Here is a 25,506-nt window from a genome sequence, read left to right on the forward strand (position 1 = left end):
TTCCACAACGTGTGTCTCTGTGGCGCAATCGGTTAGCGCGTTCGGCTGTTAACCGAAAGGTTGGTGGTTCGAGCCCACCCAGGGACGACAATTTTATTTTTTATTTTTTGGTTTGCCGTTTATCTGTCTATTTTAATCTTACTCTCAAAATTACTAAAAAAATGCTCCGTGCAAATACTTAAAGCGACAACAAAAGGAGCTAAAACGAAACCGGTCTAGGGAAAAATAATGCACCCGCAATTACATGGTGAGACACTAGGTGTAGCACTGAAGAGCATGATATCGTATTATTTCGGAGCTACGTGGTAAATTAATCAATAAAAATACAATATTGAAGTCGCTACAGCAATGAATGCAACTTGTTTATTTTTCAAATGCAACTGTTAATTTTTCATCCGCAGTTGTTAATCTCATAGATAACGTTAAACGCTTGTTTTTACCAAGGTTTTTTCTAGGCCTGCCTAACCTCTAGTAATGTCAAAAATAATTTAAAATGAAATACATCTAACAAATTTTAAATGGACATGTTTCTGAACTTGGAATTTCTGAACAGAAACACCAGCCTTTTGTTGTTTGCTGGGCGTATTTATCCTCCTGTGCGATAGGGGGCAGCATTACTTTTTTAGTGTCTATGTTGGGGAATTTCAAGCGGAAATAAACCTTCGGTCTTTTTCCGCCGAAGCAGGCTGCAACGGGGTACGTAGGATTTTTGGTCCATGTAATTGTGGAAAATATAGTTCTTGCCTGGTTACTTGGGAGATATATTTACTAATCTGTGTCAAAGTAAACGTTTTGTAGGTCGTTTTAGTGAGGGTTTCTTTGGCACTGCAAGGGCAATTAATGCCTTTTATAAGGCGTAGCAACATCAAGCTAAGTGGCCATGTGTCGATGGCGTGCTGAAGACTTGAATTTCAGTCGGTATTTAACTAACAGAAATATTGCTTTACAATCCTTGTAATCTCCGTCAAACTAATCTCGTTCATGTTTACTGCGACAGTAAGGCAAAATGCAGATCTTTGTGAAAACGCTGACTGGGAAAACCATCACCCTCGAAGTTGAGCCCAGCGACACCATCGAGCATGTCAAAGCCAAGATACAGGACAAAGAAGGTGGGTAGTAGCCCGGTTCCGTTAAACGCCTCACGGTAGCGTGGCTCGGTTCCGTTAAACGCCTCACGGTTCTTCCCTCAGGTATTCCTCCCGACCAGCAGCGTCTGATTTTCGCTGGCAAACAGCTGGAAGATGGCCGCACGCTGTCAGATTATAACATTCAAAAAGGTGTGTTTCTGCTGTGTCCGACTTCTAAACCATTCTCTGCCCGTGTGTTAGAACCAGTCCTTCACATACCAGAATGATGTATATACTGTTTTTGTAGGTAACATTTCTTGCCTTTTAATGGTGCTTTAATTTGATATAATCGTTGCTGATTGTGTATACATTGACACCTACCACTACATTTTAGTTTGCAACATACTATTCTTTTAATGCCAATGTGGCTTCATCTGTCTACAACCTCCTGTTTTCTAGAGTCTACTCTCCACCTGGTGCTGCGTTTGAGAGGAGGCATTATTGAGCCTTCCCTCCGGCAGCTGGCTCAGAAGTACAACTGCGAGAAGATGATCTGCCGCAAGTAAGGAGCCGTGCGTTAAACTCAAACGTTCAGGTTTCCAGCCCTAAAACCTCAATTTTGGCAGGCTAGGAGAACACATACCCTCTTCAACTCTGAGGCCTAACACATTGCCAGTAATTAGTAAAAGATTTTTGTAATCCTATTGGAATTGTCAGTTACAGCAGCAAACACCGCAACCCAGATGATGAGGCATGATTTTGCGGAAAACCATTCTTGGGTGTGGGAAAACGTACACCATACACTGTTACTGGCTCATTTTATGGCTGTGTTCTGTCACCTGGCTGTTAACAAAGGTTTATGTCCGTTTGTAATGCTTGAGTATGAGAATTTGATCATTGTCTTTTGGTATCTAGGTGCTATGCACGCCTCCACCCACGAGCGGTCAACTGCCGCAAGAAGAAATGTGGGCACACCAACAACCTGCGGCCCAAGAAGAAGCTGAAGTGAACTGTAGTACTTGTGCTACGAGAGTGGGGATTACTTGTGGAGGAACTGAGTCATGGCAGGGATAATTTGAATGGGGATTATTACCAATAAAACCTTTACAAATAATTGTGTGAGTGTTCAGTGTCAATGCAACAGCCCAGTAATTAAGTTCTCTCCCATTTTGTAGAAGGAAGTGAGGTGACAAATTCACACCAGTCACTCAAGTAGAGATTTTGTTTATTAATGGAAACTGCAGCAGGTCAGCACAAACAGACCTCAGAGTCATTAACTGATTGTGTCAAGGCCAGGCCAGAGTAACTGCATAAAAGAGTGTAAAAGAGTGTGCATACATATACCGATCTAACTTGACATTTCTCTAGATGCTCAGTATTGTTTGCACAGTTCAAGGTAAAGACTGCAAGAGAACAGCACAATCCCATTTGGCTGTTTTGCAGGCCACGATATGGAAAAGTGCATCACTGCAGCTGTGCATGTACAACTTTCAGCAGCTGCACTAAAATAAGGCCTTTGATGTAGGAGCAGGACATCAGGTCAGCATACTGTTAAAAGCAGAAGGAGCTGATAAGACCGGTAATTGTCCCTTAAGAGGACAATCTTGCAGGCAAGTTATGTGCTCTTAGAGTTTGTTCTACGATGATACATCATGCTCCCGTTTGAGAATGTAAGACAAAGTCCGTTACAGTTACTTCCACGCTGTTAACTGCAGGCCATTCTTGTGTTGCAATATGAAACCTGCGTTTGCACTTGGTGCTGTTTGTATTTTGTTAAGACTGGATTATGTTTGTGTAGGGGACAGTCCCTGTGAGAGAGACACAGGTGCTCGTACATGTGTTTTTCTACATTTCAAAACAGTTTCTTTGTCAAGTAGAGTTCACGTTCATGAACACATGGAAAAACGGCTCTGAATAGATTTAGTGAAGCAAAAACACAACCATGCAGCCTTGGTCAAACAAGGCCTATGGCACCACCACAGCTTAGCAACACTTAGAAGCCCTATATCTAGTTGTGAAAGCAAGTCATTGGAATGCAGAACTAGACTCATCCAAGCCACAAGCTCACATTCCTGAATGACAAAGATTATCCTTAACTCATACTTAACTATTACTTTCCTAGGGACATCTTGATCTATAGGAACCTAAAGAGTAACAAACTAACTGTATATTGTGTTTTCTACCCATTAGTACAATTCTACAAGTGCAACTACCTTTTTGCTCTTACACCCCATATGTACCTTTACCACTGCTACCTTAAACACAGGATAACGCACTCCACTTCATGAAATGCCAGGAGACGGCACAGTAGCGTCCTCGGAGAACAGCAGTGTTTCTGCTGGTCTTTGGTGTGTGTGTCTCCAGCTCTGACACTGCCTGTCCATCTTCTGTGCAAAGAAACCGAATCCACGTGGTACATTCAGTGAGGAGTGCTCAAAATGAACCTTTCCCCAGCAGTTCATGTAAATTAAAATGGCACTGTAATTCCAAACATCAGTAAAGCATTATCGACATGTCTATTCCATGCTCAGTGTACACACCCACAGCTGGATACCACTTCTGCTTTTATGTTAATCTATGCTGTTTATTTAAAAAATAAAATATTTTGTAAATAGTACCATAGCACTCATTAATTCTACTACTGATATATCCATAAGTGTGCATTGTTTACATCTACAACTTAATATAATGCAACTTAATGTTACTTCTAATCTGCCTCGTTACATTCTGCTCCTCGGAGGAGACATTTTACCATGCTTCAGTCGATGTATCAAAAATAGTACTTTCCCCCCCCCAACTTCATCATTTAAACTCATTGATTTATTGCTAGACTTTTAACAGAAATCACTTACTGCAAACTGAAAAATTAAGAGAAAACTCAAAAAAAACAAAAACAAACCAAACCAAAACACGGTGCGCATGTGTGGTCACTAGCCTCTCATATGTTCTACCTGGAAAGCAGAGCTACACTACGTGCTGAAATGTGGTGCTTTCTGAATGGTGACCATTTCATTTGTCGTGTTCCCCCCCCCCCCCCCCCCAACCCCCTTCAGCGTCACGCTGCTGAGCTAAATGTCAGCTAAAGGTCCCCCCCCGAAGGCTGTGCCCCCCTTTCGACAGCCCTATTTCTCGAGCAGCTTGACCAGGCTCTGCCGGAGGTCGTTGAGGTCGAAGATCTTGATGTCAAGGATCTGGACGACGCGCTGCACCTCGTTGTCGGTTCGGTCGCGCTCCTCCAGCGTGGAGGCCAGGGTCTGCTCGGCGCCCTGCACACGCCGCTCCAGCTCCACGTTCCGCATTTCCAGCTCCTGGAGAAAAAAAAGGCGCACAGTGGGAAGACCGCGGCAGGCGTTCGACCTCTGCACATCCGTTCATGGCTGGGTAGTTCAGGTTCAGCACGTAAAGGGCAGAAATGGCCACACCGGCATTTTGGTCCAACCTCCTGTCTTAATGACCTCCACCCAGGCGGTGGAATTAGTTAAAAGGGTGATACAAAATCTCGTGTCTCCTGGATCTGAAGCGCATTCTGTTAATGATACCCATTCTGGTGTGACTGGGCTGTTATCCAGGTTCAAACCTGTCCTAATGCATAACTGCCAATTCCATTCTTTCAAATGACGATCGCTTTTTAAAATCAAACTGCCCCTTTAAATAGCCTATGTCTGGCAGAAAACCATTAACAGGAGCTACTCAACACTACCAGTTCATGTCGGTGTGCTAGCTCTGGAAAACCATGGCTGGGCAGTCTGACATGTAATGCATTGGACGGGCCCTGCTATGCAACTGCGGGTTCTGTAGCAGAGACGCACTGCACACCTGCAGCCTGTGAATGGCTTCCTCTCTCTCCTGCTCCATCTCGTGGAAGTCTGACTTCTTCGCCTGGAGAATACGGATTTCCTGGAACACAAACGCAGCTGCAGGGCAGGGTCCGTCTGGGACCAAACGGGACGGGCGAGTGAAGCAGAGGCTGCAGAGCACGTGACCCAGTTCTGCTGGAGCAGGCCTGGAGTGTTCTACATACCTCATCTTTGGCCTTCAGTAAGGCTTCCAGTTCCTCCAGGGACTGTGTGAGTTCATCTTTCAAAATGTCGCTGGGTCCGTGGCCTCCATGGGCCTCCAACTCAGCCACCTACACACATTTACATTTACATTGATGGAATTTAGCAGATGCTCTTATCCAGAGCGACTTACAAAAGTGCTTTGTCATGTACTCATAGAATGCATCATAGCCAGTAGAGTAGGTTAGAGTTCAAGATACCAATGAACTACAATACTGTAGAAATACAGGGATCAATGCTGAAGTACAAAACACTTAAGCTCTATCTCAGACAATGAAAAGTGAAATAAACAATAAGTACTAGAGTTTGTTAGTCAACAAAAGAGCAGGTCAATGGTCATTTAAATATTCCACAAATAGATGGGTCTTCAGTCTGCATATGAGCACCCTCCCCCCCCAACACTCACTCACACACACACACACACACACACACACACACACACACACGCACACACACACACAAAATGCTACAATGTCAAGCCACTGCAGATGGTCCTCTGGTCACCCAGGCCTTAAAGAAAATTCTAGTACTGCTCTAAAAAAATTCTCCACATCTTATAGCATTTTAATATGATGCTGGGTTTATTTTGCGAAATGCAATGTAAAACGCCTTCCCTTCGGTATGAATGACATAGAACTAGACTACATTTTTTTGTTTGTAATCTAATACTGCAGTCCAGTGTTTTCCAGTCTTTATTACTTCCAGCTCATTGTAAATCATAATAAAGAAGAGAATGCCGTAATCTTATAGCTATTTTAGGATTGGTGTGCATGAATAATCTTTAAATTATTATTTTCAGTAGGGAATGCTACATGACTTGTAGATCACCAATGTGCTAAAAGGTAAATAATATTTCCTAAATAAATTGTGAAAACATGAGAAGTTCATTCACACAATAACTCGAAAGCATGAATTGTGATTTGTGGGCCGTGATTGTGATACTTAACTATTTGGAATTTTTGGATTGCCACTGGATTTCATCTTTCTTTCTTTTTTAAATTCTGCTGTGAAACATGTAGATAGTATTTGGGATTTTGCCTTTCATATCTTTAATATGTTGACTATTTTCTAGCAATTAAAAGGTGATTTTGAATGTGGGTGTGGGTGTAGCAGTTTGAGTGTCTTTCGAGTCTGGAAATCACACTTATTACAAACCTCTTCAAGAGTACAAAAGTCTTATGAACATCTTATGATCCTTGTGCCCTGTCAGCGTAAGTTCACTGAATGTGGGTCTGAGTTGCCACTTACACACTCCTTAACACCCACGCACACAGACACACCCGCAGACTTTGTTTTAATTGTGTATACATCAAGAACAAAGACAGGGCCATAAAACCCAGAAGCAGGACAAAGCTCTTTCATTTTCTATGGCCTACAATTATGATGTGTGCATATTCGCTGCCAACTAAAAGCACGCCCTCGTTTTAGTGACGTAAAACAGGTCTATCACTAGGAGAGAAAACTCAAAGAAGTACATGTATACGTGAATAAATATGATGATGTATTGTTTGCTTTGTGACATCCTAACACCATTTAGTGCTTCCTTTAGGAGTGCTGAGGCTTGGTGAAGGACTTGGACCTGGGGCAGGCGCGCCTCACTTTCTCCTGCTCACCATCCATCACGCACGAGCAGAGCAGGCCGGTGCAGGCCTCCCTGGCTCTGCTCTCGCGGTGTCTGCCAACAACCCTCCCCCTCTGGTGCTGCGCTCCACTAATGCCATGATACCCCCCCCCCCCCGGGCATCCACAGCCAGCACTGCCACGCTGTGTGCGCATTCACACACGCTCACACAGAATTACAGAAAAAGATTTAAAAGGACAACTTGCAATGGTCTCTGATACTTGGACAGTCTTGAGAGAGGAGGTCTTATTTTTAACTGAAAAGTGCAAAAGAAAAAAATTCCCTTGAACGAGGGGCAGCCATTTCCCCTTAGTGATTTTTCATTTCTCCTAAGTAGGCCATTGAAAGTAGGATATAACTGTCCTACAAACCCTGCTCGCGCTCTCGCTCTCTCTCTCGCTCCCTCTCCCTCTCTCTCCCTCTCCCATCCCATGAGACATGAACCATTTTCAACCACCTGGTCGCCTGTTTCATACCAGAAAGAGAGAGAGAGAAATAGAGACAAAGAGAGGGATGCTTGATTAAGATCAGACTTCTGCTTTTGTTGGTTTCCCAAACAGTAAAGATAACGCAGAATATTGTACCAATGAGTGTGAGGAGTGATTATGAACATTGATCGACAGCAGCTGTAGACTGACATAAGGCCAGTTAAAATGTAATACTACAACATGTCTGTTGGAGTCCAAAAGGCAACAAAGCACGTCAGCTCTCTAAGCTGGTGGCCTTCTAATCGAAAATGTGTGTCATAGATTCATCAACTCCTGCTCATTTCTTCTGCTGAGTCTACAGAGTTCAGAATACCACAGTCTTCCTCTGAAAGTCCATTAAGGAGTATATCACTTTATGAAGTTCACCATCTACAATATCATAGAAACTGGAATGCCATTAGCCACCCTCCTGGAACCAGACTGTAGCAGAAACCCTGCCAACTAATCTGAGCTCATCACATTCCACTGAAGCTGGGCAAGAACCTCGCTGATTGGACTGGCAAGCACCAAGGCAATCCAATCATGACAGCCAGCCATGATGGTGACAGGTCCGTTAACCAATCAGACAAGGTGAGGTGGGATTCTGGACCAATCTGGTTGTAGGCCAATTACCCTCCACTCAGCTAAGTACATGTAAATCAGCTGTAGTGAGGGGGAACAATAACAGGTACTGGTACTGGTCTGAATTCTCATTACGTCACTAATCTCTAGTAAATGGACTTGTCTATGCTGAGCTTTTAAAATGAGTCACCACGAGAAAACAATTAAATACCATGGCCCAAAGATACTTTTTAACTTAAATTCTCTCCATTTACAAAATGAAAAATGGCCAGCATGTCTGGACTTGACTGAGATGAGTCCATGAATTTCCAATTACATTTCTTTCTCCTGTGAAGTGTTGTTTTTTCTGTCTAGCACTATGAATTGAGACTTAGGTTTGAGTAAACAGCTTTGTGACTCAACTATAATGCACTGCCACGTGACCTCTCGATGAGTGACACTGAGCGAGTGAAGAAGGGAGGCAGAGAGCCTGAAAATACGTCTGGAACGGTTATCTGACTGCTGGCTGCCTGTTTGGACTTGGATCACCTTGCTGCCTGCTTGGACTAGACTGTCATTCTGGATTGGCACATGCGTTTTGAATGTCGTTTGGGTTTGGAACGGGCTGTCTTTCTGGATTGGCATGTGGGATTGGATTGGGCTGTTTTTTTGGATTGGTATGTGGGTTCAGATTGGCGAGTGGTTTGGACTGGGCTGTCTTTTTGGATTGGTGGAAGGGTTTGGATTGGCCCGTCGGATTGGACTAGGCTGTCTTTTTGGATTGGGCTGCTTTTTTGGACTGGTATATGGGTTTATACTGGGCTGTCTTTCTGGAGTCTGTCTGTTCAGAACATGGCTGTTTGATCTCCTGAAACGGCTGGCGTGCGTCCGTCGGGAGGTCCGATCAGGGGCAGCCTCACCTGTTCGCGCAGCCTCTCTGTCTCCTCCTGGTAGGCGGCCAGCTGTTTCTTCCACTGCTCCACGTTGGCATTGGCCTCGTGGAGTGCCGCCACCAGCTTGGCATTGCTGTCTTGCAGGGTGAAAAGCTCCGCCTCCAGGTTCATCTCGCAGATGGAGCTGCAAAACCGGGGGCAGACGGACGAACAAGTGACAGGTGGGCGGGGGGGGGGGGGGACACTTTCAGCCAGGGCTCACAGGGCTGATGCCACTTTAATGCTTCGTTCAAATTGAATTAACTGGAATTCATTCGTATGTTCCAGCGTATACATCTCAAACCAGCCGGGGTGACATGAAGCTTGTTTTCAGGGCCGTTTCCCCAGACATTAATTAAGTTCAATGACTAGGGCGGATTTTCGGTAAATTTCCAAAGGAATCCCTGTTAGCAGCGAATTTTAAGAATAAAGAACCAATTCATCTTCATATCCTTCATGACAAATATCAAATTAACGTAGTATCATGGACGTGCAAACAAACAAAAAGATCCCCCCAAAAGAATTCCAGTGGCCTTTAGACAAAAATGGGCCATTAATAAAGACATTTTAAAACATCTTTGAAGAAGCAGCCTCCTTACGGTAAACCAGTAGCAACATTTCTGAGTCTGGGATCACAAATCACTTGTGTAATAAAACGGGGCCCCAAATGACACATTTCCCACTCAGACATCCCTGAACTAGGCCACAGCTTTTCTCTCGTCTAAGGGCCCCGTGCAAGCACCACCGTCTCGTTGTGTTTTATTATTCGTACTCACCATAGCAACACTTAGAAAAAAAAAGAGCACTAGTGGCCAATAAAGGACAGAGGCAGCGCAGGGGGGTGGGGTGGGGGGTGACTCGCCGCGTGAGCGCTGGCGCTCGTAAGTGCACTGGATACAGCACTTAAGCGTGACTCAACGCTGTAATGGCTACTCGCTCAGCTGTCCATGCTGGAAAAAAAAGAAGAGCGTCCCAACCAGCGTCATTGGGGGGGGGGGAATGCAAAGTACAATTCCTGTTTACTGGGGATTATGTTATTGTCATTATGGCCGAACCCCAGCACAAGAGCAAGGTGGCAGTCGGCGGCTCTGAGTTAGGTCAGCCTTTCTTGTTTCTGCCCCAGTGGCACGCGTCTCTGTCTGCGCTGCGCTGCGCTTACCCCTCGGACAGCATCTTCTTGATCCGCTCCTTCTCTGAGGACAGCGTGATGTCGGCACTCTGGCTGCGGAACAGCTTGTCCTCGGGCCCGTTCACGCACATCACCGGGGGCGACTGGAGCTCGTCGGACAAGTCCTGCAACGTGCACGGGACACGGCCTGCTTAGCACGCGCGCGTGCGCACACACCTCCACGCGTCAGCGGCCTGAACCGGGCTCGAACATATTGGATATTGGATAATTGTCAGATCTGCTGAAAAAAAGCCATTGAAGACTGTGAGGTCAAAGTGACAGGGTCACACATGATGGACTAACTCCGCTAATCTTAATAGGATCTCAAACCACTCTATAATTAGTGCGGGAACCGCTGGAGAAGTGATTTGCTAGGAAGACAGAGTGAGTGACCCTTACAGAAAAGGCAGTGCAGGGATGATGACATGCAGTATTGTCCAGAAAGGGTCACTCCTCAGCTGTGGTGTTAGGTCATCAGTCCAGCTGCTACTGGTGATGTGTGAATGTGACACCAGAGTACAACCTCAAATACTCAGGATATAATCAACAATGGGTATTACAAAGTAAGCTACATGAGCCAAAGAAAACAAACATGCATGACAACAAACAAACAAACAAAGATAGAAAAGTGGAATGAGTTCATTTCCGGGTGGGAGTCCAGTTACAGCTCCCCTGAGGGAAACGGCCATGGGCTTTACATGAAAAGGCCAACGTGAATATTATAATGTAGTGGAATTTGTTTTGCGCTTTTTATTGTGTGTAACAACTGAATTGTAGTGCTGTTGTGAAAATACAATGATGGGCATTAAAGGTCGTAAAGGTGATTAGGTAGAAATGGCCTTCACAGCCCAGCAGGTAATACATGACACCTACCACACGCCTTCACAGCCTAACAGGTAATACACGACACCTACCACATGCCTTCACAGCCTAACAGGTAATACACGACACCTACCACACGCCTTCGCAGCCCAGCAGGTAATACACGACACCTACCACACGCCTTCGCAGCCTAACAGGTAATGCACGACACCTACCACACGCCTTCGCAGCCCAGCAGGTAATACATGACACCTACCACACGCCTTCACAGCCTAACAGGTAATACACACCTAACACACGCCTTCACAGCCTAACAGGTAATACACAACACCTACCACACAGCTTCAGAGTGCAACATGTAATACACAATACCTACCACACACCTTCACAGCCCAACAGGTAATAAAAGGCCTTTATGGCCCAGCAGGTAATACATGACATCGAGCACACACCTTGTCTGTCATGGATGATAAAAGTATGATTTGGGGATCAATGGACCAACTAGAAATAAATATTTATTTTTCCACTCCCTTACAGTGGAACAGCGCAAGACAGGCTAACACTCTTCTCTGCTCTCTCCTGCAGTGGCCGTGGTCAGTGGGGCCGAGAACAGGCGGCCTCATGGGCAGCAGCTGGGCCAGTGCCCGTCCGCAGAGAATGGGGCAGAAGTGACGGCTCCGATACGCGGTGCCGGGGTGTGTGTGCGCGGGGAGGTGTTTTTTTTTTTCCCCCCCACTCTCACCTTTGGCTTACTGATTTACCCCGCGGCCTGTGTACGGGCCTGAATTTTCTGTAATTCCACACACTGTGACACATCGTGACAATGTTGTTGTCAAAATGCACTGTACAAATAAAATGGAGTGAGCCGCAGTGCGGCATCAGCGACGCGCAGCACACGAGTGTCTCGCACGCGCTCGCTTTCAAGCCAGGATGCTCATGCTGGCGGCGTGGTGTGCATGCCCTAGCCTCGCTGACCTGCTGGCTGCCTGGACGTCTGACATGTTCCTTACTCCCACTAACACACACGTGTGACTCACCTGTGAGAACTGAAGAAATCCAGAAAGCATTATGGGAAAAGGGACAGAGGACAAGGATGTTAAGATGAAACTCCAACACAGACAGGGGCGTGTAAATTTCCCGGCATTCTGGGCTGCAGCCAGGCGTCTTGGGTTTTCCAGGGACCGCGTGATGAAGTAGAAGGCCGAAGCGGTGGCGTTAAAACCGCAAATTTGCAAGCAAACGAGAACGCGCAGGAGGCCCTGCGCTCCGGAGTGACAGCGCCCATTAGCTATGCAGTGGTGGAGCCTGCTGATTGGCTGATTGCTTAATTGCTGGCCTGAAAAAGCCTGGGACCTTTATTGGATGGGAGGCAGACAGCGTGAGCCAAAGCACACGGCCGCGACGGATAATTTTATCTCTGCCCTATTTATCCTCGCTCTTCCCAGGGAGATGAATGACCCAGCTCATTTTTCTCTCTCCTCCTCTCCTCTCCTCCTCTCTTCTCCTCCTACCTCCTACCTCCCACTCCATCCCCGCTTTACGTCTCCCTCACCGCTGTGGTGGGGGGTTCGGGTTTCAGCAGTCTTGGGATAGTCACTCGAATGTCTGTGAGCAAGTCTGATTACTGGGTAATTTAATTTGGAATTAAATATAGTGGGGCCTGATTGGATGCAATGGCTCGAAATACTTGTCTGTCAGACAGTTCCACATAATCTTTATGACTGGACAGCAAGTCAATCTCTCAGAGAAACACCAGTTTAGGTTTTATCTGTCACACTCACTCACACACACACACACACACACACACACACACACACACACACACACACACACACCACTCACACACACACATACTCACTCACACACACACACATACTCACTCACACACACACACACACACACACACTCACACACACACTCACACACACCACTCACACACACACACACACACACACACACCACTCACACACACACACACACACACACACACACACACACACACACACACTCACACACACACACACACACACACACACCACTCACACACACACACACACACACACACACACACACACACACACACTCACACACACACACACACACACACACACACACACACACACCACTCACACACACTTAATACATTTCCTAAATCTAAAAGGATGGCTCTGGCCTTTGCATAGCATGCTAGTCTTTTTTCTGTCAGCAGTAATTAAACACGCTCGTTTCCAAACGTTCACGGGCGCTGAAAGCCTGAGCCACGGGGCACGGCCCACTCCGGCGTGCTTTTATAACCAGCACGTGGTGCATTGTGGAGCCATTTACCAAACCGCACACATCTCCCCGTCTGCCGCCTACCTGGCTAGGACTGCCTAGTAAAAGATGTCCTTGTACAAGGAGAGTTCATTCCACAATATTGGTCTTGTCTCTCTAAGGTTTGCTGCATAGACTGTAGTTCACAGCTAGAGTTTCAGTAAGCCTTTGTAAACAGCAGCACATGAAAAAGAACTGTTTTAGAGTGTTTTCACAGCTTTGTGCTACAATTTAAACCAAGCCGAACTGTATTCCTACTGCTTTCCTACTCTAAAATAATTAAATGAAGTTCTAAATATTAGTTCCACATTTGGTTAAAATTAAACCCTTATTCAAACTACATAAAGCCTGAGTCTTCACGTAGCCTGAATAAACTGTGTCAAGCCTTGAGAACACTGTTTGAATCACAGACCTAAAAACATTCTCCAGAAAATGGTCAATCCCACTATGATGTCTCATATCATTTACTCAAATAAAATAAACTTAACACTTCAAAATCACATGATGAGAAAGAGAAAAAATGTCACAATGGCTTAAGCATGAATTGAGCGGTGTGTGTGTGTGTGTCTATGTGTGAGAGAGAGAGCCCACCTGCGGAGCAGCGATGTTTAAGGCAGGGTTGGCCAGTTCCATCTTGTCCTGAGATTTCTCTCGTGCCAGCCGAGTGGCGTCTTTTACCTCTTTAAAGCGCTCGGCAAACTACAACAACAAACAGCCACACACTGACGGAAATGACACCATATTAATGGTAAACGGGTCCCGCCGCCGGAACTATGTGTCACTGACGTGGCGTCAGAAGTTAGCCCCTCCTACTGCTGTTGTGACCTTCCCACAGTCGTTTGTCATTTCGCTTGGGGCGACCGCATCACCTAAATGACATTATAACTGATGTACAAATAAATGTTACTAACTGAAATCAAATTTGCTCCCATTTTAATATGGCTGTAACAGCAGAGAGCAGATTATTAAAATCAAGTTTCCATGTGCAATAAAAGCAGGTCTGCGCTGAGAGAACGGTCTGCACTATATGTGCTATTTCTTTCTGTTTGCCGCTGATCAGGGGACAGACTCGAAAAGGGGTCAGGGTGATATTTGCCGCTGATCCTGGATCAGACTCACACAGGAGCTGGAGTGACTTTCCACTGGGACCCCAGGCCTGTAGAGGCAGAGTCGCTGCTGATCCTGGATCAGACTCGAACAGTGACCTGCACGATTTTCCACTGGGACCACGGGCCTGTAGAGGCAGAGCTGCTGCTGATCCTGGATCAGACTTGAATTGGGGCCTGTGCGATTCTCCACTGGGACCTCAGGCCTGGGGAGGTGTGCGCTTTACCTGGTTAAGTTGCTGTTCAGTGGCAAAGCCCAGGCCATACACCGTGTTGGCCCGGCTGTCTGCCCACTGCCCAAACTTCTGGGACGTCTTGGTGAACGTCATGTTTGGCGTGATGGTGCTGTTGATGATAGCCTGCACACAGAGGGAATCAACCAATGAATAATTAGTTATGAATCAATTGTCCACAGTAGGAGGAAAGGCACTTGGTTTTACCATTAATTTTATTATAAACATTTATTGTTTAAGAACACAGGAACATTGCAGGGGATCAGACGGAACCTATAAGATGATCTGCTGGAGTGCACTATTTGTGTGCAAAGCTTCCCATCGATTCTTCATCAGTGGTCAGTTTCTGATCACAGGACTGCTGTTGGCTGCACATTTTTGGGTGGCAAGCCAGCGTCAACTTGGCAGTGAGACAGAGACGTGGAAAAACTCCAGAAGCACCGGCGGGCTTCTGGGCTTGATACCCTCAGCAGCACAGCCCAGCACTCGAGGCCTTTCTGCAACCGTGCCGCGTTATCGCTCTGTGGTGCGAAAACCGAACCCGGATCTTAGGGCTATCAATTCAGGTTGGCTACCAATTCTGTCCAGCATCTGGTGCCTCTGATATCAGGACGTTCACTGACGTGTAATTAGAAAAAAACGCCCTCTTACGGGCAACAGCAGTATGTCCCTCATATCAGACAAACGCAGGCATACTGCCTTTCATTCTCAATAAATACTTGGGGATAAATCTGAGGCAAATGTACTTAAATATCGTCTAAACATATATCTGGCTCATATATGACATGGACACAACCGTAAAATAAATAAATAAATAAATAAATAAATATTTAAATCTTTGATCTTTGATTGCAATTCGGATATAAGATTAGTCTATAGCAGTAGTCATCAAATCTGGACCTCTAATCCAAATAAACTTCTGGATTTAAAAAATAATCCCTTGTTGATTAATGTAGTTGATTAATGATCAATGTCACTATTTGGGCAGCTTGTCATCATACCTGATTCTTAGGCAAGGGAAAGGTGGAAAACCTGCAGGGCCGGACCTAGAGGGCAGTGAGTAAATACCGCCGTTCCGTAGTCAATCAGACTCCTCCATTCGAGGGATGGAGGAGGGAGGAGCTCGTGGGCTCAGGAGTGCACGCCTGTCTGTCCCTCTCTGCTCTGACCATTTCTCGTGTCAGGAGGTCACGTGGCTAGATTACCCTAACGACATGCTGAGGAATCCAGGGAATGGGTTGTGATGTCATAGAGGAATTGGGATATGGGTCAATTCCAAAATGGCTGGATCTTGGCCTTACATTGCCCAGAACGCTCTAATAAATCAGCACCCACCAGAGCTTTGGAAGGAGGGACGCCGCTGCCCAGGAGGATAGTGGGTAACTTTAATTTACTTCCTCATCCTGAAACAACTCCATTCGAGACATTCCTTTACTAACACTGACATCTCAGTAGAGGTGTGCATGTTCCCTGCTCTTGACCACAGAGCAGGGCTTCACTGAATCCTTTTAATGTAATGAAATGAGTGTAACATTGCTATCTAAAAAACAGGCCCTGTCGCTCATTTAAATTCATGACAGTAACAGGGTGTGCACCTAAAAAACCTGTGATCCTGTTGGACATTAGTTCCTGCAAGACTAATTTTCCTACAAAACAAATATTCATAATGAATTTGTCAGTCAGTATAAATATGACCAGACATTTACAGCTGGGCTTCTGCAAAAAGGTTATTTCACCAGCAAATAGACGCAAACATGCAAAGAGGTTTTAATAATAATCTGAAAATGGCTGCAAGATGAGTTCTTGGATCTGAATGCAGACCGAACGGCAATTTCACGTGTTACTGCAGAACCACATGAAAAAAGAAAGACAAATAAAAGGTAAACCAGCAAACAATAGTGAGTCATTCTGTGACATCAAAAGAGGGCAGAAAATGTCATGTGAAATACCACATCGAAAACAACAACAAAAAAACAGCACTGAAATGAGACAGTCCAGCAGTCCTCATCACATTTAAACCCCTGACCTGGCTGCTTTTTCCTTCGTGATCTGTTCATATGTTCTCCTCATGAGCGTGGCTCTTTCCTCATTGAGCAACACCTCCAACCTCAGCCTTTTCTCTCCTCATCAGAGCAGCTCCTCCAGCTGCCTAAACCCCCGGACCCCTGGCTATCTCCACCAACTGGCATCGACTGGACAGACTAGAGGGTGGTTAGGTCCCTCAGCATTGACCGCTGCACTCTTTTCTAGACTCTAGATTGTCATTAAGTGTAACTGCTCTTTTGGAAACATCTTTTGAGAAAAACATGAATTGAAATGCAGTTCTAAGTGCTTTATACACTCAGGAATGCACAGAGATATGGGCACAGGATCCCGGGCTATGCGAACCACCATGCTGCTGCCACAGTAGAGGCATGTCTAATCACCGCTAATGCTGCTGCCACAGTAGAGGCGTGTCTAATCACCGCTAATGCTGCTGCCACAGTAGAGGCGTGTCTAATCACCGCTAATGCTGCTGCCACAGTAGAGGCGTGTCTAATCACCGCTAATGCTGCTGCCACAGTAGAGGCGTGTCTAATCACCGCTAATGCTGCTGCCACAGTAGAGGCGTGTCTAATCACCGCTAATGCTGCTGCCACAGTAGAGGCGTGTCTAATCACCGCTAATGCTGCTGCCACAGTAGAGGCGTGTCTAATCACCGCTAATGCTGCTGCCACAGTAGAGGCGTGTCTAATCACCGCTAATGCTGCTGCCACAGTAGAGGCGTGTCTAATCACCGCTAATGCTGCTGCCACAGTATGAGGCGTGTCTAATCACCGCTAATGCTGCTGCCACAGTAGAGGCGTGTCTAATCACCGCTAATGCTGCTGCCACAGTATGAGGCGTGTCTAATCACCGCTAATGCTGCTGCCACAGTAGAGGCGTGTCTAATCACCGCTAATGCTGCTGCCACAGTAGAGGCGTGTCTAATCACAGCTAATGCTGCTGCCACAGTAGAGGCGTGTCTAATCACCGCTAATGCTGCTGCCACAGTCTGAGGCGTGTCTAATCACCGCTAATGCTGCTGCCACAGTAGAGGCGTGTCTAATCACCGCTAATGCTGCTGCCACAGTCTGAGGCGTGTCTAATCACCGCTAATGCTGCTGCCACAGTAGAGGCGTGTCTAATCACCGCTAATGCTGCTGCCACAGTCTGAGGTGTGTCTAATAACCGCTAATGCTGCTGCCACAGTCTGAGGTGTGTCTAATAACCGCTAATGCTGCTGCCACAGTCTGAGGTGTGTCTAATCACCGCTAATGCTGCTGCCACAGTAGAGGCGTGTCTAATCACCGCTAATGCTGCTGCCACAGTCTGAGGCGTGTCTAATCACCGCTAATGCTGCTGCCACAGGAGAGGTGTGTCTAATCACCGCTAATGCTGCTGCCACAGTCTGAGGTGTGTCTAAACCGCACACAAAAAATAAAGAAAATTAATTAAAAGAAACTAGGATGGTTCAGTTCTGACTGCAGAAGATTGATAAAGTCTATACAAGGTGGATATATATTGTATTGTGCTGTAAAAAATAACATTTCTTTGATTATGGCCTCCAGACATAATTTTGCTTGGGCCCCAGAAATTCCAAATCTACCCTTGGCCACAGTTTGAGGTGTGTCTAAACGCAGCTAATGCTGAGCCACAGACTGAGGTGTGTCTGATCACTGCTAATGTCAATCCACAGTCTAGGGTGTGTCTAAACACAGCTAATGTTGAGCCCAGCAAGGGACCCCAGCAGGATTCGATTTCATAAGTCATAAATTCCCCACAGAAGTGCATCAGGGGAAGTGAATTTTATACATTAACCCTCTTATGTCTAAGGGGATTTTGTCTGTTTTTACATATTTTCTTAAATCAGCCAAGGTAGCTATCAAATATTTAATGTGAATATTACATTTAAAAATCTGTTTCATAGGAACAGGTAGTTGATATATTAATACTGGTATAAGTGTGATATGTTCTCTCTTTCCAGATGATATTGAAGCTACTGCATCTTGACAACACTGCAGTCAAAACTAGTCAAAATGTTCATTATTTAAAAATAAAATGAACATCTCAAAAATCACAGAAGAATTCATTTCTTGGCATCTCGTAGAGAGAGAGAGAGAGCGAGAGAGAGAGAGAGAGAGAGAGAGGAGGCAGCCCTGAGGTGAAACAAACTCTGAATCTGTAAGCCATGCTCCCAGGCTTTTAAACAATAAATGGTACTCAAGCACTGTCACTGTTACGCATGGACATCCGCAGCCAAGTCTGTTCCTCCTTAGGTCACTCACCAGCTGGATTGTGGGTTATATTTACCATCAGAAAACCAATGAACGATTCACTGTAGTGTGAATATCAGAACATCACATAACACTTCACTGAACGGAACCCGCTTCACATTCACCAGCCACAAGGTACTCCAGCAAGCTCAATAAATCTATTTGATCTTTTCATCACAAACCATGTTTGTTGCCTGTTTTAGAGATGGGATGGGCTGGGTAAAACTAGCAAATCCAGGAGCAGAAGACAGTTGGCCTATTCCCACCGGACAAGACTGACGTTTGGTTGCAGTTACCTGGGGAATCATAACGACAGTTACTACTACCATCTACAGTGAACATGTCGGTAGAGGAACCAGGTCTCAGACCCACACGCTGGCTCACCTTGGTGCCTCCCACACTAATAATGCGGTAGCCATGACGATTGGCGTCGTAGAAGAATGAGACGGTGACAGCATGCTTGCTGGCTGGGATCCAGTTACGCTTGGTGGCCGGATCAATCTGGAACACGTGTGCTCGGGTGCTGAAAATGGGTTGCTCCCTGTGAGAAAAAGACCCAGAGAATGTGGGACAAGGCACGATACACACAAACACACAACACACACACACTTCCACGCTAATGCTCCTAAGAACAACAATGTCCATAAATGATTCCGTCTGCATATAAAATGTTTAGCTATATTATGATCTGCAATCGTCCTTAGAATGAATACAGACGAACCCTTATTTGGGGGCTTGGATTTTAAACTTTATCTCAATCGCCTGCTATGAAAACCACATTGTGTTGAAAATATTCCTTCAGTCTTCTTGGAACCTGTTGTTTTGGAACCTTATATTAATTCACTGTAGCAATTTTTTGTATTCCTTTTTATACTTTATATTTTCTGTAAATGCAAGCCAATGTGCTTTAGACATAAGACGAGTGTTAAAAAGCGCTTCTCTTATATGATGTATATGAAATGTATATGAGACATATATGAGACTTACGAACCTCTGATGCACATTATGTGCTGAATCAACACAAGCTTAAGATGAGTGTATGTGAAATGGAAGCAAGCCACGGTGTGCTACTGAGATGCCAGACACCAACATACGAGGATCCGGGCCCCAAGGTACTAACGTACCAGGAGCGGAAAGACTTATTTGGGTCAAAGTGGTGACTGAGTTCTTTCAGCTCGATTTAGCAGTTTCCTGATGCTTTTACCTGGATTTTTCACAAGCTAGTGCTTTTAGAGCATGGTCATGCATTCATTGTAGAAGGCTAAATGATGTACAAATGTCCAAATGACTTCTGTGTGCTTTTCTGCTGAAAACAATGGCTGAGGTGTAAAAAAAACAAAGTTTAGAATTTGGCAGGACCACATGGTTGCAAGCTGCTCCAGAGGAGCAACAACAGGTTCCGAGGCTCAGCAGTAAAGGAGGTGCTGCCGAGGCAGCCCTGCGGCTACACAGAGGGGTGGAGTAGTGACGTTGCTACGGCGAAACCATGTTTGACTCGGCCTGCCGCAAAACCGAAGTGGAAGCTGTGTCTTCCGAAAACCTTCGGCACGTTTGTCTTGAGCGGTGCCCTCACAGTATCTAGCTCTAGTTTCCATGATCCAGTGGAAGGAGGGGAGAAGCAACATGTGGACTGTCACGCCTTCTGCGAGGACACACTGTGGGCTACGTTACCCATAAGCCTCCTGTTTGTTCTCGGTCCCCAGATTATTAGTCATATGTGTGTCCTGTTTTCGTTAATGTGTTTCCCTATATAGCCCAACATGTTTCAGTCAGTCTTTCTGAAGCCTCGCTTGCCTGCCTTATGTTTCTGAGCCGTTGTTTACCTGTGTGCGTTCCTCCCGGTGTTCTTGGATCCCTGCCTGTATTTTTGGATTAGTCTCTTTGCCTGTTTCCTGTCTTTTTTTTTTTTTGCCTATTATCTGCCTTCTGGATATTACCTCTGCCTGTTCTTTTGACCACGTCTTGGACTACGCTGACCTTTGTTAAACGTTACCAGTTTTACTGCGTGCGAATCCATCTCGGTTCCCTGCACCTGACATGGACACAGTATGCTAGGACTAGGATGCTCTTTGGATGGGATTAGTTATGCTCTTTCCATCCTGGGATGGCAGGGCCATGTTGTGCATGTGACCGGGATACAGGGGTAAATATATGAAAGTGGCCTGGCCTGCCCTGCCAGGAAAGTCCGAAAGTCCATAAAATAAAGGAGCGCAGGGAGCCGGGGAGGCCTGCGCTGAAGGGACGAGCCGTCCCACAGAGGGAGCTGGGACCCTGCCGAGAGTCGCAGATGGAAACAGAACCATCTTCGTGGAAACAGCGGAAAGGGAAGTGGGAAGCAGATGAGCCCCATATTCCAGGTTGGCGCTCTTTTCCCAGAGCTTTTCCGGAATGGATGTGGTTTTGAAACTTTTGTTCCACTGACAATATGACATGAGCAGAGAACATGAGGAAACCTGGAGTGGTGCGGAGTGCACAATAATGAGCTGCTAAAGGATTCAGGAGCACAAACCAGCCAATCACCGGAACAGAGTGCATGAACATTTAAGCTAAAGACTACCAGTACATTTCATTGCACAATACTGGAGATGGAGCTGATAAAACCACCACCACTAAAGGAGCAGACAGCAAAGAAACAAAACACGGATTTACCCGACTCTAGCCTTGATGCCTGGTTCTAACAACTGACCATCTTTTAAAGACACCATCTTTAAAGTTATTTAAATGTAGTCACCATTTAAGATGATATCGTTATCGAATCAAATTCAAATAAAGAGCCTGAACATAATTTCAAATATTTATTTGTGGAAGGAGAGGCTCACTGCTCTTATATAGTTATAAATACCATGTTACAACAGACGTACAATGCAATTCCAATAAATCTAGGCTAAGAGCCTTAAGAGTAATCAAAACAACCAATAAACACCCATTCAATTAACACAATAAATAATCCTTATTGTATATTCCTTGGAGATCTGACAAAGTGACTGACAAACTGACAAGATCTGACAAACTGACTGAAACAGTGCTGAACCCAATACCGAGCCCATTCAGTAAGGTTACAAAACCCCTGTGCTCTAGGCTCTGTCTGTATTTATACACGTAGAACAATCTCTCTCTTTCAAGCTGAGGCACGTCTCAGCACTTCATACCATTAATGGCTGAGTGGATGTGAACCACTTTGGAAACAGTAGCACGGAAAAACCCATTCTTGCCCTGCTGATGAGGAGGGCACAAAACCTCTACAGCACATAAACCTATTGAACAAACTGCACTTAATAACTCTAGATAATAAAAATAGAGGTTATATTTTATAGTAACAGATAACAGCAGGCTCCTGGCATTAATTGGGCCAATTTGGAATTACACTGCATCACACCAAACAGTTTGGCCCTAAAGAACACATGCAGGCCATCATCCAGGCATAAGTACCCATGCACATCTTTGTATGGACCCCATGTCAAACTAGTTTGGAGTAATAGCAGAAGTGTATTTTTCGTTCTGATCTCTGGGTAATCCATACTGGGGTCTCCTGATCTTGCAGTGCTTTCCAACATCAGTGCATCCATACACCCACCCACCTACACACACGCATACACAAATCACCAGGATAATTACAACCCTGCTGCGATGAGATCACCTTGCTTGGCTGCATCCCGGGGACGCCACCTCACCACTGGAGCTGGCTGCCTGGAATAGCCCAGGCTGAATTGGCAGAATTCCACCGGGCGACTATCTCCCAGGGGAAGAGGAGCATGACACTCACACGCAGATTGCCACAGGGAAGCAGAAGACTGGTAGTATTCTCCACAGTCTCATCATTCATCACCTCAGCTCAACTCACCTCTCATTTATCAGTCACACTATATAGTAGGAAAGTGGCCAAAAGGTCAAAGAACACTGGAAGGCTTTTCTGAGCATGTGCTTTGCTTGATGGTCTGTCAAATGCCTTTGACTGACAACGCTGACTGACAACAATAAGGCCCGAGACATATTGTTCAGTTGACATGTCGTTTAATTTGGCGAGTTTGTGCTCACGAGTTATATTCAGTGCGACTAACATTTTATATGGCGGACACTCCAGGTGATGTTTCACGGACAGTGCAGCTGTCAATCGATGTGATTCAATGCTGCTGGAAACCAGAAGCAACCAATAGGGAGGTGTTAATCTTTGTGCTCCCCCCACACCACACATCCCACACACACACACACATACACACACACACACACACACACACACACACACACACACACACACACACACACACCACACATTATGCAGACAAACGAAAGAGGAACCAGTCTCCTTACAGAAATCATGTATTTCTCATTCTATAAATAGCCCATGCAAATAGCCATAAGCCCTTTCTATTAACAAGATGTTACATCCTGTGTTGATGTTTGTGTGCATGTTTGCGTGTGTCCATCTGTCAAACCCTGTCAATGTGTCAATGTCTATTTTTAATCCCTGACCACCACTTGCCTTAGTTTCCACTGAATTTTTGCCAGATACATACATTCCTAATGAAACACTTATTGTGAAATCTTACCGGAAAAGAGCCTATGCTCTGTGCTGTGAGAAAGGCAAACTGAAGAGCAGATGAAAACAGCCCATAAACTGGTGGCATGTTCCATGGCAGTAACACAGTTACTCCACGCAGTTAGCATTTGTATTCCAAGTACTAGCTATAGCGAACAAGCTACCTTCCAGATGTCACTGATAGGATGTCTGTATACTACGCCTCTCATGTCATTGCTTTGTTTACACTGGTTATGAAACCACGTCAGACAACACAAGTAGCTTGTGCATTAGATTTAGGAAGCATGTTCATCTTAATACTAGTTACTATAATTTTTCAACTGTATTAAATGACCAAGATGAAAACAGAGTGGGCGAGGTCACTCGGGTTTGTGAAGAAATGCACAATTTCACGTGATGCGAAAAATTAGCACAATCGGGTCGTACCAAATCGTGTGTGCGTGTTGAACCCTTGGCGTTTCAATGTGAGAGATTGTCTGAAGGGCGAATGGCGGCATTCAAAAGTAGAAATTAGGCCACACGCTTTCCTGACTGAGTCTTCACACCTTAAGAGCTTCAAGGTAATTTATTTGCTGCTTTCAAAATCATGTGGTTCTACTAACATTAAACTAGTAAGAACACACATTGTCCAAGCTAGATAAACAGCCTATCAAGTCTGCACGGGAACACACCATGAGGCAGACACTTTGGAAGGCCTTGCACTCAGAGTAACGGTAGCATGCTCCTCCCATGTGGCAGCCAGGCAACCAGTAATTAACAATGACGACTTATCAACATAAAATCCTGTGACCTTTTGGTGACGCTCCACATGATAAACCTGCACTGTCTGGGGTGAGATGTACCAGTCAGACCACGAATTTTCAGTACACGTCTAACTGCTACAGCCCAGTTCAAAACAGATTTGTAAAACCTAACTTGACCCAATTCATGTTGTAAAATGGAATAACCTAGCACTCGGCATGAATATTATACATAAATACAGGCTTGGTTTTAACGCTCTAGGTTTGTTGGCCTGAAAAAGGATGTAATGTAATCTAGCTAAGTTACACAGGCAAGTCCTGCCACCCCACGGTATCGGTCAGCGAGCCCATGCAGTAAACGGGACTGCTTACCTTTCTCTATGGGCTGGAAACATTCTTACTGCACAGATGAGCACCCTTTTCTGCAATTAAAAAAACAGTCTGAGTACAACGTTAGCACATACACAGGCACAGACCGTTCTAAAACCTCTGAAAATGTTGTGCAATTGCTTTATTGTTTGTGATCAGGTTATGCCATCTTTAAACATTTAATATGTGTTATAAATTATGTTCTCCAAAGACTGTTTCTTCAAATAGGCTATACTATGCATACGAATCCACTAATGATCCAATTACACAGTTTACTACGGCTAAGGGCATTCATAAACAAGTAACAACACTTTAATATTCCCTTATTTACTCTTAATAACATTTTCAGATACAAAAATTGTTTAGCCAAGTTATTGTTATGTCAATACTCAAAACTTCACTGCTGAGTATATGAAACGATTCTACACGCAAAACCTCGTGCTGCCTGGACTCACTTACAAGCGTTTCAAGAGTCTTGACTAAGTTTAAGTAAAACAAGTCTACCCGACTTACTAACAAAGCAAACAAACTGTGGAGCACTGCAGTTCCCTTTCACTTGTGTGTAGAATAGCCTAGTACATGCTCTTACTGAGCGCCAAGTAGCCTACTTGTTGTCAGACGCAACATCTGCCGATAGCTACAGCTCTGGACTATTTCAGAGTGGGCTCGTTTGGCAGCCCAGCATCGTGCAACACCAACACACTTACCCCATGTCGTTGAAAATACAAGACAGATCAATTAAGCGTCTTCCCTGCACCCTCCGAGGGAACAACTGTTGTGAAGCTGCAGAAAATGCAGAGAAAATCCCACCCCCCCACCCGCTTAGTCGTGTCCGGATACGGATGCTTCACAATTAGCGGCCGGAATTTCACTACGAATGGCAGGACAGCGCTTTCTATGCATTGAGGGGAGCGGACAGTCTGCTGGCACAGGGTCTAACGAGGGTCGCACCGTCTGCGGGACATGAGCGCCTCAAACTACAGCTGAGGAAAAACTACACGCCGACGGACGACCACGAGCAGCAACACATCACATCTCGTGTGAGCCGCCCCCCCCCCCCCCCTTCGAAGCCTTATCTTTCTTTCTTTGACTGCACTTCAGTAACCTTGCGGACAACTGCAAAGATTGCAGACCCGCCTCCCCCCCCCCCCCCGGAATTGTACTCCTCGGGAAAGCGGCGCGCTCTGAAACTCCTGCGCAGCTGCTCGCAGAACCGC

General features: G+C 45.5%; 2 protein-coding genes and 1 non-coding gene across 6 annotated transcripts; 2 read left to right on the plus strand and 1 right to left on the minus strand.

Annotated features, from left to right (window-relative positions):
* Positions 1-13: 13 nt before the first annotated feature.
* On the plus strand, positions 14-87 carry trnan-guu. The gene has a single exon. It is a non-coding gene; the product is annotated as a tRNA-Asn (tRNA).
* Positions 88-589: 502 nt separating this feature from the next.
* On the plus strand, positions 590-2,181 carry uba52 (ubiquitin A-52 residue ribosomal protein fusion product 1). The gene is made up of 5 exons (XM_027023782.2): positions 590-696; positions 998-1,109; positions 1,191-1,277; positions 1,527-1,629; positions 1,983-2,181. Exons 2-5 carry the CDS (start codon positions 1,007-1,009, stop codon positions 2,074-2,076), a joined length of 387 nt encoding a protein of 128 aa, XP_026879583.1. The 5' UTR covers positions 590-696; positions 998-1,006; the 3' UTR covers positions 2,077-2,181.
* Positions 2,182-4,120: 1,939 nt separating this feature from the next.
* Positions 4,121-25,086, minus strand: LOC113585962 (homer protein homolog 3). Of its 4 annotated transcripts, XM_027023778.2 has the most exons (12): positions 24,997-25,086; positions 24,293-24,342; positions 19,028-19,184; positions 18,826-18,939; positions 14,343-14,474; positions 13,601-13,708; positions 11,734-11,742; positions 9,866-9,999; positions 8,695-8,851; positions 5,089-5,196; positions 4,884-4,964; positions 4,121-4,375 (listed from the first exon to the last, which is right to left on the minus strand). In XM_027023778.2, exons 2-12 carry the CDS (start codon positions 24,313-24,315, stop codon positions 4,190-4,192), a joined length of 1,209 nt encoding a protein of 402 aa, XP_026879579.2. In that variant the 5' UTR covers positions 24,316-24,342; positions 24,997-25,086; the 3' UTR covers positions 4,121-4,189. The 4 variants fall into 4 exon arrangements, with proteins under 4 accessions (XP_026879579.2, XP_026879580.2, XP_026879581.1 ...); XM_027023779.2 differs by lacking the exon at positions 11,734-11,742; XM_027023780.2 differs by lacking the exon at positions 18,826-18,939 and having other exon boundaries at positions 4,123-4,375.
* Between the last annotated feature and the right edge of the window lie 420 nt (positions 25,087-25,506).

Source organism: Electrophorus electricus, chromosome 7 (assembly GCF_013358815.1).
Source record: "Electrophorus electricus isolate fEleEle1 chromosome 7, fEleEle1.pri, whole genome shotgun sequence".
In the NCBI taxonomy this organism is placed as follows: Eukaryota; Metazoa; Chordata; class Actinopteri; order Gymnotiformes; family Gymnotidae; genus Electrophorus; species Electrophorus electricus.